This window comes from Mirounga leonina, unplaced genomic scaffold (genome assembly GCF_011800145.1).
Source record: "Mirounga leonina isolate KUSES-001 unplaced genomic scaffold, KU_Mleo_1.0 Mir_195, whole genome shotgun sequence".
Classification (NCBI taxonomy): domain Eukaryota; kingdom Metazoa; phylum Chordata; class Mammalia; order Carnivora; family Phocidae; genus Mirounga; species Mirounga leonina.
In genome coordinates, this window is record NW_023270490.1 from 11048257 (window position 1) to 11061084 (window position 12828).

At 59.0% G+C, this 12828-nt stretch overlaps 1 protein-coding gene across 1 annotated transcript in view; it reads right to left on the minus strand.

Moving 5' to 3' along the window:
- The window catches only part of TAF4 (TATA-box binding protein associated factor 4), a 29767-nt gene extending 18150 nt beyond the window's left edge, over window positions 1-11617 (minus strand). The window contains exons 1-9 of the mRNA XM_035025506.1: window positions 11431-11617; window positions 9914-10033; window positions 7675-7761; window positions 7406-7525; window positions 6546-6668; window positions 4638-4727; window positions 3829-4074; window positions 1629-1776; window positions 1168-1282 (exon numbers count right to left, since the gene is read on the minus strand). Of these exons, the coding sequence (XP_034881397.1) occupies window positions 1168-1282; window positions 1629-1776; window positions 3829-4074; window positions 4638-4727; window positions 6546-6668; window positions 7406-7525; window positions 7675-7761; window positions 9914-10033; window positions 11431-11595 (1214 nt within the window). The 5' untranslated portion in view covers window positions 11596-11617. The remainder of the gene's footprint in view (window positions 1-1167; window positions 1283-1628; window positions 1777-3828; window positions 4075-4637; window positions 4728-6545; window positions 6669-7405; window positions 7526-7674; window positions 7762-9913; window positions 10034-11430) is intronic.
- Between the last annotated feature and the right edge of the window lie 1211 nt (window positions 11618-12828).

Genomic DNA, 12828 nt, shown 5'->3' on the forward strand with positions numbered 1-12828 from the left:
ATGTCCCACAGCCCTGCAGAGGCTGGGTTTCCTTGGTCCCTTCCTGATGCTCTGAGCTCCAGCCCTCGGGGGTCCCTGCTGGTTTCCCCCTTCCCCCTAAGCTTCCCGTTTATTCATTCCCATGGGCTCGTGCTCTCCCGTCTCAGCCGGTGGCAGAAGCTGTCACTACACACAAGCAGGGGGAAAGGAGGCCCTTCCGGGCGACTTCTGTCAGCTCTGCCGCGGGCCCATCCACCCCAGCACTGCTTCCTGACCTAACGAGATGCACCAGCTCACACTGCAGAGACCCCAGAACCAGCCCTTCTAAGGTGTCTGGGTCATGAGAGCAGAACAGCTCTCAGAAGACACGGTCTGAGCGCTGGGTGTGCTCACCACCACCCAGCGCCTCCAGCGCACAGGGCAAGGAGCTTTGTCTCCTTCCCCCGGTGTGTGTCCAGACACTGAACCCCGAGCTAACCCAGCACCGCAGAGACCGTCCTAACAACTCCCTTCCCCCACAGAAAGACAGCAGGGTTCCCAGTGGCCTTTGCTCTCTTACTTCTCTGACCTGCAGATGGACCCCCTCCCCGCCCCACCGGGCGCCCCCTCCGTGCCAGGCCGCCCAGGCACAACGCCCTCCCCACCCCGCTGACGCCAACCCTGCTCCACCGGCCAACAGCTTCAGGGATGCCATCTGGGAGGGGGCAGCCCTGTGAAAACGCCCAAGACACGCGCCCTTTCCTGCTGCTTCACCGTTATCCACATCAGCTCTACGGCCTGTGTACCGCGTGTCCCTGACACGCAGCCCCTTGCCCGGCTGCTCGTCAAGAGCCCACAGTACAGCATTTCTGGAAGTTTTAAAGTTAAAGAAGGGCAAGTGAAGCATTCTGCTCTACAGCCATGAGGTATTCAGAATACTGAAGCGCGACATCACGGCGACAGGTTTTCTACCAGTTCGTACACCAAAGAGCACTGGTTTACTCCCTGCTGCGTATCTGCAGCAAACCTCCCCGCGCCAACTTTGTGGGAAAACGTGCAACCAAGGTCAAAGTGAAGCGTGGAAAGAACACGGTATCGAAATCAGAGCGGCTGGCACCACGCAGGCAAGGCCAGCCCTGGGACACAGGCTCCCGCCCCGCCCCGCGGCCCGCGGTCGCTCCGCTCGGCGCGTGCAGGCCCACTCCTTACCGAAACGAGCCTCCCCCGGGCTCCTTGAGTTTGTTCTTCTGCGCAGCAGCTGCTTGAGCCGAGACGGCAGAGAGAGCTTTGGTTCCAGGGAGCACGGCGGGCTTCACCACGGGGACTGCAACACAAGACACGGACGGTATACCCACCAACACGCTGGGGCACACTCTGCAGCAGCCGCCGCCGCTCCAGTCCCTGGTGGCCGGAGGGGAGGGTACCACCGCTCACCGGCCACGACGAAGCCGGTAAAAACGCCGGACTCATAGGCCACAGAATAGCCTCTCAAGCACTTACTCTCCTGAAACTCATCGCTCGCGCTTTTTCAAATGCAGGAGAGGCTTGGGACAGAAACCAGCAGCGCTAACCGTATCGGACTCCGGGCCCCCTGCCCTGACCGAGGCCAGGAGGCGATGGCCGCACAGGGCTCCACGTGCAGGTAACGGCACCAGACGGGGGGCCCTCACCTGGCTGCAGCTGGTTCAGCTGGATCTGCTGGGGTGCAGTGAGCACGATGCGGCTGTGAGGCTGCCGGAGAGCGACCATGGGTGTCTGCGTCAGCGTCACCTGGGGCGGGCGGATCAGCGCTCCGGGCTTGGGCGGCTGCTGGATCACCTGAGGCAGAGCCGCAGGCCCATCAGCATGAACCCCCAGGGCCGCCAGCACCCGTCCCCGGCCAGTGCCCCGCCAGGACCGGGACACCCGCGTCAGGCGCCACACGAGAGGCAAGTTCTTGGGGCAGATCTGCACATGGGGCCTGAGGTCCTGAGGTCGTTGCAGGGAGGAGGCAGGCTGACTCAGCGGTCCGACATGGAATATGCCTTCCCCCCCAAATCTCAGCGCAGGGGATACATTGCTGGGGGCTGCAGGGCACGTTTTCTCCACATCCGTCTCTAAGAGGTGTGCTGCCTTTTACACCGGGGGGAGGTCAGATTTCCCAAGTCCTGCCCTGAATTCCACACTCAAGGAAGAGCTTCTCCGACCGCCTCTCCATGGGGACCTGCCCGCACTCACCACCCGAGGCTGAGCTCGGGGAGATGCCCCCAGAGCAGAGTCCAGCCCCGGCCATGTCCCTGCTACCCCTTATCCCAGGCCTGTGCGGCATGGCACCACCCTGCCTGGAGCCCTGTCAGCGGGAGCGCGCTCCCGCCTCTGCCCTGCTCAAGGTGCCAGCCGTCTAAGGCCCTGTGACCAGCCTAGCGCCGCGCCCTGAACAAGCAGCGCTCCCCGAGCTGGGGAGACACCGCCTGGCCCAAAACCTCTGGGGCAAGAGAAACAATTGTTTCTAAATGTTACAAAGGTGACCTGCTGCGTATGCCCTGGACTACGGGACACTCACTGAGGGGATGGGGCAGTGCCCTGCTACCAAACTATCTCGGCAACGAAAACTCACACCATAAAGGAGAGTCAAGACAGCTATCGCCTCAAGGTATGCGTGTCAGGTTTTGCCATAAACTCAGGGAAAAGCCTCAGGTTTGCATCTCTACAGGCTTTGAGGCAGGGAATGGGCCAGGCTCCGGCCTGATCACACTGCTGTCCCCTCCAAACAGGCACAGCATGTCTGGCAGGACCAGGGAAGCGGAATGTAGAAATGACCCTGCTGGTCAGGACAGCCTCTGACCATAAACCACAAACATGGGTCAGGTCGTTCACAACCACGCACTAAGACTCAAACCTTTCAAGGAAAGACGACTACCTACCGAGAGACCGCATCTTTTACGTAAATCAGCCCCAGCGGTGAGGGCAGTCCTGTACTCACTCACAATCTCTTCCCCTTGGCGTGAAAAAGACATGAGGGATCCCTGACTTCTCACGCACACCTTCGCCCCCCACCCCCCGCACCGAAGTTCCCAGCCCCGCAGGTGAGATGCTCTCATCCACCAGTCAACGCAAAGACAGAGGCTTTCACCCGAGCAGGTGGGCAAACAGCCTAGCGGACTCTGGTCGCTCACTCGGTTATTAAGTGGCCGCTACAGTAAAATACATTCTACAGCCCGCTATCAAGTGACAAGGGAGCCTGAGCTGTGCAGGTTTTTTAACTGTAGAGGAACTAAATCCCCTTGAAAGTTAAAAAAAAAGTCAATTGCCTTTCTATGTTTGGGGAGCCCAGCTGCCAGCACATTTGAAATGCAACTCTTCCCAGCAAAGACCTCCCCTTTTGCAGCTGCAGAACTCAGAAAACTGGACCCACACGGTAAATCACCCATCAGTAACCTGCAGCTTTATCTCACTGAGGCCCAAACAGCAGCTGCAGGGCTGGGTTCGAGGCCGTGAGACAAAAGGCCCGGCACCCTCTGCCTGAAGCGCCATCACCAGGCACACACTGTTTCCTGTCTTGGGGCCATTGCTCCTAATCAAAGGTAACACCCCGCTAAAGATCCACCACAAACACACCATGTTCGTTTAAACCACAAATACCTGCAAACGATACGGGTTAACAGGCCAGTGGGTTAAGAGCCAACATGCTTATTTCATCTTCCTGAGAACTCACTCACCAACTTGCAGTGCCTCCGCCTCTAGTTCATGCCTGAACTACTCAGGTAGCACCCACACTTCCCCGGTGGGAGCTGTCCTGCCTACTGGGAGAAGGCTTCCCTGCGCTGTGGCCAATGTGTTCAAGAGGCGGGCGGGGGGAGGGAGGGGCAGGCAAGGCTCTCGCCTTCATACCAGCGGCGTGGGCTGCCCCTGCTTGCCAACGCCAACCTGTGTGGGCTGCGTGAGGCTGATGACAGGGGGCTGGAGAGCGCTGCTCACGGTGGCCGCCGTCTTCCCAGCCGTGCGCTGGACGGAGCTGCTCAGCACCACGGCCGTGAGCGCGGTGGTGGCCTGCGAGGCGGGCGGCGGCTGCTGCTGGCTCTGCTGGATGAAGGCTGCGGAGTCGGGGGTCAGCTGTCTCAAGGCGGGCAAGCTCCTCTGGGCGGAAAGACAGACACGGGGTCGGCGGCGGCTCGGGCACTGGGTTCCTTCCTCACAAACCCAGAAACTTGCAACTCTTGAGAAACAAGCCTCAAGCTCAACCAGGCCGGTTTTAGAGCCTTGACATCTCTACCCTGATGTTGGTGACGGCATCTGGCACTCACGGGCCCCAAGCCCGACATCAGTGAGCAGGATTATGCTCCGTAAGAACCAAATAAAATTTGTTTAGAAAAGAGAAAGAGAAACGAGCAGTAGGTCTAAAATGCCTTTCTTAAGAATGTCATGACGGCAAAGCTTACTCAAGAGGACCGACCTGATGCCCCTGAGCCCTGCTCCTCACTGGTGAGCCCCGCCCATCGGGCCTCCTCGCACCTCCGCAGGTGCGGGGTCAGGGGCCTCACATCGCACAGAAGAGCCTCCTGACGAGAACCTTAATGAGCATCACAGGGCACTTTCAGCCCTCAAGCCCGGCGGGGACACCCGCGTGCCCATCCTCCCCTCCGACAGGCCTACTGCAACCTGCCAGCGCACAGGGCTGCACGGGGGTGGTTCACAGTTACCTTCAGGAAAGGCACAAGGTAAGGTTGAGGTGAAGAATTAAGTTCTCGGTATAATCTACTAGTGAAATCTTCTGCTTCGATTTTTCCATCCTTAAAAACAAAAATCACAACGAAATTCTGCCGTGAATAGACGTTGACACACACATCCCTGTTCAGCATGTGCCAGTGCCCTGTGTGGCAGTCAGGGTTCTTTCTGCCAGGTCTTGGGTGGAACAGAGGGGACAGCACAGCAGAAGTCAGAAGAGACAACGACCTACAGCAAAGACCCACACCAAGCCTCCAGGGGGAAGCCCAGGGCACGGAGGGAAGCGAGTGCCCAGACAAGAGGGGGCATGACTCTGTTCCGGAAACCAAAGCAAGTGTGGTCTGAGGGGAGGAGGCAAAGAGAGGTGGGTAGGGATGGGACCATCACGGGCCATCCTCGAGATGAGGCCGACACCTAGGGTCCCCACAGGAGAACATGAGCCTCTGCCTGACCTGTGGCCTTGGCATCAGTGTATCACCAGCAGCCAAACCCGGAGCTAACTAATGCTAAGTTCAAAGAGGGAGCAGCCAGCAGGGTCCAGAAAGCCAAGAGGTCCCATGAGAAGGGTGGAACGGGGGTCCTGGCACCCTGACAAGAGCACAGCGGGGAGATGGGGTGTAGTGCTGGACCATCTGGGGAGCAAGGGATGGAGAGAGCCAGCCAGCTCCTTGGGGGCGGGCGGGGAACCACAGACACGGGACCGTGGGGATGAAAGAGAAAAACATTTATTTCATTAGAAATTTTCATTAGAAGGTAGAATTGTTACAATTAAAACAAACAAAATGCCAGGAGTTCGTGTTTCTCATGGGAGGTAAGATCATTTTTCAATCTTTAAGTTCCCTGAAAATATTTAAGTATATGGTCTGAAACAATCCCTTGCTTGCGGGAGCACAACCTCTTTCCTTCTAGACCAAAACCAGCGTGGGCTGCATGCGGGGCACAGAGCCAGCCCCTCAGAGGAGGACGCGGCGTCTCTGAGAAGGGCTGTCCCTCAGGCCATCACCCCGGGGCCGAGGGCCTCCCCTCTGCCACCCACTCCCAGCTGGCTGCACCAGGAAGGTAGGCCCAAGGAGCCAAGAACCTGAGCCGAAAAACCCCAGCAGCAGAAAGACAGAAAGCATCCAAAAGCCCAGACATCAAACCACCAGGTTTCCTCAAGACAGAAATCAAAAGGAAAGAGAAGAGCAAGGAGGGACCATCCGGCCAAAGGAGACCAAGCGTCGACCGCAGTGCCCGCAGTTGACTGAGCCCTGGCTGGAACAAGCTGTAAGCAGCAGGGGAGGCGCCGGGACCATGCGTGGCAGCCAGGCTCTCGAGAGCCCCTGGGTCCCTAGGCTGGCGGGCTGATCACGTACGGCGGTGATCTTTAACAAGTGCCCTACCGTGCCACAATATATATGGGATTGGGGGGGGGGGGTGCAGCAGCCACGAGATCAGGTGTGACTCGGTCACTGGGGAAGCCTAGAGACAGGACGCAGGGCTTCACGAGACTCTGCTTTCCACTTCTGACAGGTTTGAAACTCTCCATTACAGAAGGTAAAGCAGAGACGTGAAAGAAAGCTTGTAAAACGCCCTCTGTCAGGTGTGTTTAAAAACGCTCCTGAAGCCGATAGGACACTTTCCAGTGGCCATGAACGGGGCCCACTCTCTTCACGTGGATGCCCTGGGAAGCGGGCCAGGCTGACAAATGGTGAGGCCACGAAGGGTCGGCGCGCGGGGCACTGGCCCCCACGGCGGCCTCTCTGCAAAGTCCCCAGGAGGCCAGCCTGGGCTGAGTGCCCGGCTGGGCCACGCACACCTGTGACAGGACTTCCCCTGCTCAGCAGCCCCCCGTGTGTCCCACAGACGCTCTCAGGCCAAGGGGCTCAGGGCCGCGCTCTTACCAGTAGGCTCTGTACTAGTTCTTTCACATTAGCAGCTGTCTCTGTGGACTGTTTACCGGATGAAGCCAGCTTTATTAACGTAGACAGGAAATTTTTACATTTCTTCACGTTTTCCATGGTTTCCTGGATTCAAGTTAAAAAGATACAAGTGAAAAAGTGTTAAGGCAGATTTCCATCACAGCGTCAGGGTTAACTGAAATGCGCGTTTGTATATAAGAAGACTGTATTTATCCCCTAATGTTCTTTCCAGAAAATGCAGTAACTTTCACGGACTGCTGATGCTTAGTAAGCACGCCGACTGAGGGCCGCGAAGTCCACCCCTCACCCGGCCAGCAGCTCGACTCTCAGGAACGTCACTGGGTGAACAGCCATGAATGGAACCGAGAAGAACCCGTAAGATGTTTAGCATAACGCTGCTTTATCATAGAGAAAAGCTCACGCCTATCTAAGTGCACAGTAAGAGGAATTAAATTATGACGTTGCTACTGAAGATGACGGAAAGCCCTGAGCAACAAGATGGGAGAGGAGAGTCCAAACAAAGTGCAACCCCGGGGGCTGTGAGATGCGCAGGAAGCTACGGTGCGAATAACGGGGACGTGGCTCTGGTCCACAGACACGGGCCACGTCCTCAAAGGCCACTGTCTGGGCTCCCGTCACGTGGACTCCTGTGCAGCCTGAAAGCCCAGCAGGGGACAGGGCCTTCCCGCCGCCCCTCAGAGGCCGCTGCTCTCACTCCCCACCTGAGAGGCCGAGGTCCCCAGGCCCTGGAAGAAGGGAGGCTGCGGGCGGGTGGGCGGGCGAGGGCAGCAGTGCGCCTCCACGAGCCTCTCTCCCACCCCCGGGGGCGGGGGGGAACTCACCGTGGCAGCTGTGGAGGTGGTAGTGGCCCCTGGGACCGTTCGCTGAGGTGTCCCCGTCTGAACAGCCGTCGCCGTCCCGAGGGAAGTTGTCTGGGCAGCGCCACCCAGAACCAGCTGAGGCTATGAGAGTCCAAAATGCAAGGTGACCACAGGCTCTGCCGAGATGCCCTCATGTTCCCCAGAAGGCAACAAGACCCCACAGAGGTGGAGCCCCAGACAAAAGCCCCCAGGGCCGCGGACCGAGCGCCGAGGGAAGTGAGATGGCGCACCTGGCCCAAGACCGCGAGCCAGGAAGCCCAGCGCGGGGCCCAGCCTGCGCCAGGGTGGCCAGTGTCAATCATCTCTTCTCCCAGAAACTAAAAGCAAAACAGAGAAACTACAACTGGAAATGCATCACCTGACTCATGCAGACGCTGGAGACAGGGAAGGCTGTCACCAGTGTCACCTCCGGGGCGGGGGGTGTAGGCTGCGCCTCCGCCACCAGACCGGCCACTCTGCTCTCCACGAGCCGGTCTCATCAAGAAACATCACGGGAAGGGGCTTCAGAGCAGACGTGCGCCCCGAGGGGGCGTGGGTGTGAGCAGGGAGGGGCACGTACTGAACACACTCATGGAGGCCAGCGGCGGCTGGACACCAAGGACATCTCTGGCGACCCAAAGTGCCGCCCTGGGAGCCCCCGAGGTTTCATTCCACGTGAACCATCACGGTATTTACTGGTCTGTCTCACTAGACGCTTCCGATTTATAAATGTAGCCTTCAACGTCTCTCCGACTTCCCCAACGTTACTTTCTTGCTGCTTCCGCACGCGGAGACAGCATCCCCGAGCAGAGTCGCGTGCAGCGTGTCTGCTCCGCCAGGGCGCCTGCCCTCGCCAAAGTCCAGTGCGGCCCCAGGGGCCCCCAGCTCGGACACTGGCCTGCCGTTCCTCACGCCCATGCGCTCTCCCACCCGGCGCGTTCTCACACCCTACCCCTGCAACCAGAACTGCCCCACACACGCTTCAAGGAAGGAAGTGTGGAAGGACGCACCGGGCAGCTGTCTCCGGGCAGCCGGGACACAGTGGGACTGTTTCTGGACGCCCAGAAAGAGCAGGGCACTTCTGATCCTGTCGGGGTTTCCCTCTACCTCAAGATATACCCCTCGCACTCCCTTCCGACGGTCCGACAGATACGTGTTTCCCTATAGGACACTGAGACGGTGTCTGCCTATTTTGATAAATTCACTCTCCACTAAATTTGACGCAAAAACGGACGGTGAGCTTCCGGACCCTGCCAGAGAAGTGGCCTTTCACTGCGACTGAAACTCAGACGTGCCCACCCCACGGAGCCCAGGACGCACACCGCGTCCCAGGAAAGTGTCCCCGGGGGTCTCCGGCCACACACAGGTCCGCCACTTAGCTCCCGTGTGCTCCTCCAGGTGCTTCAGAGAGCAGCGTCACCCACGCAGACACCTGTAAACAGCCCTGAAGACGAGATGCCGCCAGAGGGATGGGAGCCCCAGGGCGGGGCCGGCTCCTGCCCCCCGCAACCACCCCGTGCCACCCTCAGCCTCCGCTTCCTCTCCAGGTAACTGCAACAGAGCCTACCCCCAGCACTGCGGTGGGGACTGCACAACAATGAGCATCGAGGGCAGCGCCTCCCGGCTCCCAGCAGATGCCCAACACACAGAGGCTACGGCTGTGCGTTCGTGACAGGCACGCACAAACACCTGAAGAACAGAACAGCTCAGAACCCCGTTCCTTCCAGCTGCTCCAACTGCACTGCCCAGGGCCACCTGCTGCCCTGACCAGGGGTCCCCTCCCCTCTAAGAGAAGGGGCAGCCACGCCTGTGCATGACCGCTCTTCTCAGCTTTCCAGACCAGAGGCTGAGCCGTCGGCACCAGCCAAACAACCCACCGAGAGGGCGCAGGGCCTGCTCCAGAGCACTCTCCTTCCCATAGCTGAAGACACCATTTTAAGATCAAACACGCACACCAACCCCAACAGGCTGACAGGGAACGTCTCTGGACCTGGGCTTAGTTCCTGGCAAAGGGCACCGGCCGCGGGGGAGGCAGGGCAGCCAGGTGGCCAGCACACAGGCCCTGAGGCCAGTTCCGGAAGCCCCGACCCCTCACTTGTCTGTGCCTCGCAGGAAGAGGGTGTGAGAATTCCACCCAATGGTGCACACGAGCAATGGGAGCCCCGTTCTCAGAAGGGACCCCCATCCTCGTCCCAGCACTGACAGGTCGACGGGCGCCACACCCTCTGCTTCACAGATGCCTTTCAATCAAGTATCAACAAGGTGACATTTCTAAATACGCTTCCAGCAGAGTGGGAAGCTTTTGAACATGCTGCTGGTATGAAAATCCACGTGGCGTTAAAGAAAGGGAAGCCTGAGCTGTCCTGTGTCAGCAGTCAGAGAAACACTGTCTTCAGGACGCCTTCCTCCCGGAGCCCAGCTTAGCACCCAGCACCGCACCCCGTGGGGCCCGCCTGCACGCGGAGGGTGCCGCACCCACAGCCGCCTCACCTGCACTCCGGGTGAGCGTTGCAGCGCCGTGGTGGGCTGCACCGTCGTCTGGGCCTGAGACACTTGCTTGATTATGGTCGTTGGGGTCACCTGCCGTGCAATAATAGGGGTCCCAGGTGCCTGAAAAATAAGCAAGCATCATCTAAAAGGAGCAACAAGTGACAGTAACTCCCTGCCACCCGGCGCAGCTAAATCAACCTCCTGGTGCAGCCCCGACACTCTGTCCGGCGCGTCAGGCCTCACGTTACAGTCGTCAACAAAGCCACCCCAATTCTTTTTTTTTTTTTTTTAAAGATTTTATTTATTTATTTGACAGAGAGAGACATAGCGAGAGAGGGAACACAAGCAGGGGGAGCAGGAGAGGGAGAAGCAGGCTTCCCGCGGAGCAGGGAGCCCGATGCGGGGCTGGATCCCAGGACCCTGGGATCATGACCTGAGCCGAAGGCAGACGCCTAACGACTGAGCCACCCAGGCACCCCAAAGCCACCCAATTCTAAGCTCTTCCTACCAGAGGAAAAGTGTAGAGTCAAAATACGTATGTACTGTAATAAAGCTAGCGCTAGGCTTCTTCACCCAAGTCTACAAACAAGGTCTTTAAAGAACATGAGTATCTGGGAATCAGTCCTGTGCGCATTTCTTGTGCTCTTGTTCCCAGCACTAAAAAAATCAAGCAGCATGCGTCCCCTGGGTACAGAGATGGGTCACAGTGCTGCGGAAGAGGAAGTCAAGGAGTGGCCAGGTGGCCCACTGACACCTCAAGCCGAGGGAAAGATGGTGCGAGTCCCGAGCACGGTGGCGCTGGCGGTCAGAGGAACAAGTGACGCCACAGGTCATCTTCCGTCCGCACCTCACTTCACACAGCCCCACGGGCCTTGAGCACACTGTTCTGAGCTGTCCCAGACATTCAAGAAGGGGGCGCCATGTGGGTCTCCTAGCCCAACCGAGGCCTCTGTCTACAGTGCAGGCCTTCGCCTCCACAGGGGACACAGCTGACATCACAGGAATGTCAAGCCCCCACCAGTCTCCACCTCAGTGACTAGCTGGCCAACCAGTCAGGACAACAGACTTACGGCACCAGGCAGAAAGGCACCGGGAGACAGAGGAGGTGCGGGAAGCAGAAGCTGGGATGTGGACAAGACACGCCAGCATGGGGGGGCCGTTCCACCGCCCTGATCTCTGGGGAGAGATCCCTGAGCTAAGCCCCAAAGGCCTAACCACATGTTCACACAATCTCCTGATGCTCCCTCCCATGCGCCTCCCCAACAGGAACAGCTAATGTACGCGGGGTCCACTTTGCAGAAGAGGAGACTGAGGCACAGGAGGTGGAGTCATGGGAGAAGAGGGAAGAGACAGGATGGAGTCCAGACAACCAAGCCAGAGTTTCGCTGAGCGTGGACGCAGAGCTAGCTCCTCAGAGCCTCCCGATGGTGGGCGGCATGTGGCCGCCCCTCTCTGCCCTCACAGGACACCTGCCGGACACCCCACGGGCCACCACTGCCCAGCACGCGTGCACTCACCTGTACGGTAGAGATCTGGACAGGAGGGGCACTTGTGGGGGTTGCAGGGCGGGGCGCCATGGTGGTCTGAGGCTGGGTCTGCACGTGAGCCTGGGCCTGCATCTGGGCCAAGGCCTGCTGAGGAATCATTAACAACTGCCCGTTCTCGCTCCGCACGAGGACCATACCTGGGGATAAAGGAGACCTGGCATCAGGAGACGTGCCACACACACACACACACACACACCACACACCACACACACCACACACACACACACACGGCCGGTGAAGGCGCTGACCCTACCGCTGGGGAGCCTGACGTCTCTGAGAAGAAAGGAGAAGCTGTAAGACATGCTGAGTCTCTGAACTCGAAACACACTTGCCAATGAAGACGGCCTCCAAGACGGGAAAGCACACAAGGTTTTCTCCACAGGATTCAAGCAGCAGGTGAGTCTTCCTTTCAGAAGTCAGCCAGGCAGCAAAGCTTCTGCAGGCCACGCCACCTGCCCCACGGCCACCTGCACTGGCCTGCAGAGAGGGCCACGCACCCCTCTGGGGAGGAAGCCAGGCACAGGGCCCCACGGCCAGGCACTGTCCCCACCACCACTCCCGGCCGTGGCCAGGTTCCTAGGGCGGCAGGTGTCACTCGGCCCCCGGCCCCACTCCTCGTCTCTGGAGGTGGCAGCCTGGCCTCTCCACCCCACCTCTTCTCCTGCCCAGCGGGCTGGACTGGGACATGGGAGACACAGTGTGCCTACGGTCTGGGGTCTTGTGAAGCCCGAAGCAAGCAGTCCTCCTGGGAACATGAGTCCCCTCTCGGGTGTGGGGGCAGCACTGTGCCCGCGGCTAACCTGGGACACCCACTACACAGAGACAGGGACCCCCACCACACCTCGCAGTGCTGTAGCTAAATTGCTGGAAAGTAAGTCCAGTCAGTCAGATTTGGCATTAATTTTAGCTTGAAGAACCGGCAACCAATTACGTCATAGATTCCACTAGAAATAATCTACTTTAGTGTCTAACTCTCACATTTCCCCGGACAAAGTGAGTAACAGACAGCACACTCACGCTCACGCAAGGCCCCAGCAGAAGCCCAGGGCCGCAATGCTCCAGTGGGAAAGGAGGCCTCTCCCCCGCGCGGACCGGCCTCCCGCGGACTGGACTGAAGGCGGTTCTCTCCACGCAGGGAGGGCCAGCCAAGAACCCCCCGTGAGCCTCACACCAAAGCAGCACCGGGGTTTTCCCTCCTGGACCAAACAGAAGCTTGAGCCACCCCAGGACGTCCACGAGGAGCCCCTGAACCTCAAGGTCCTGGCTCCTTCAACAGCCAGCAGGACATGGGAACAGAACAGCCTCTCCTTGGCCTTACAGCTACAAGCCCTGATTTAAAGGAACCACATTTATGCCCAGTAAGTAAGC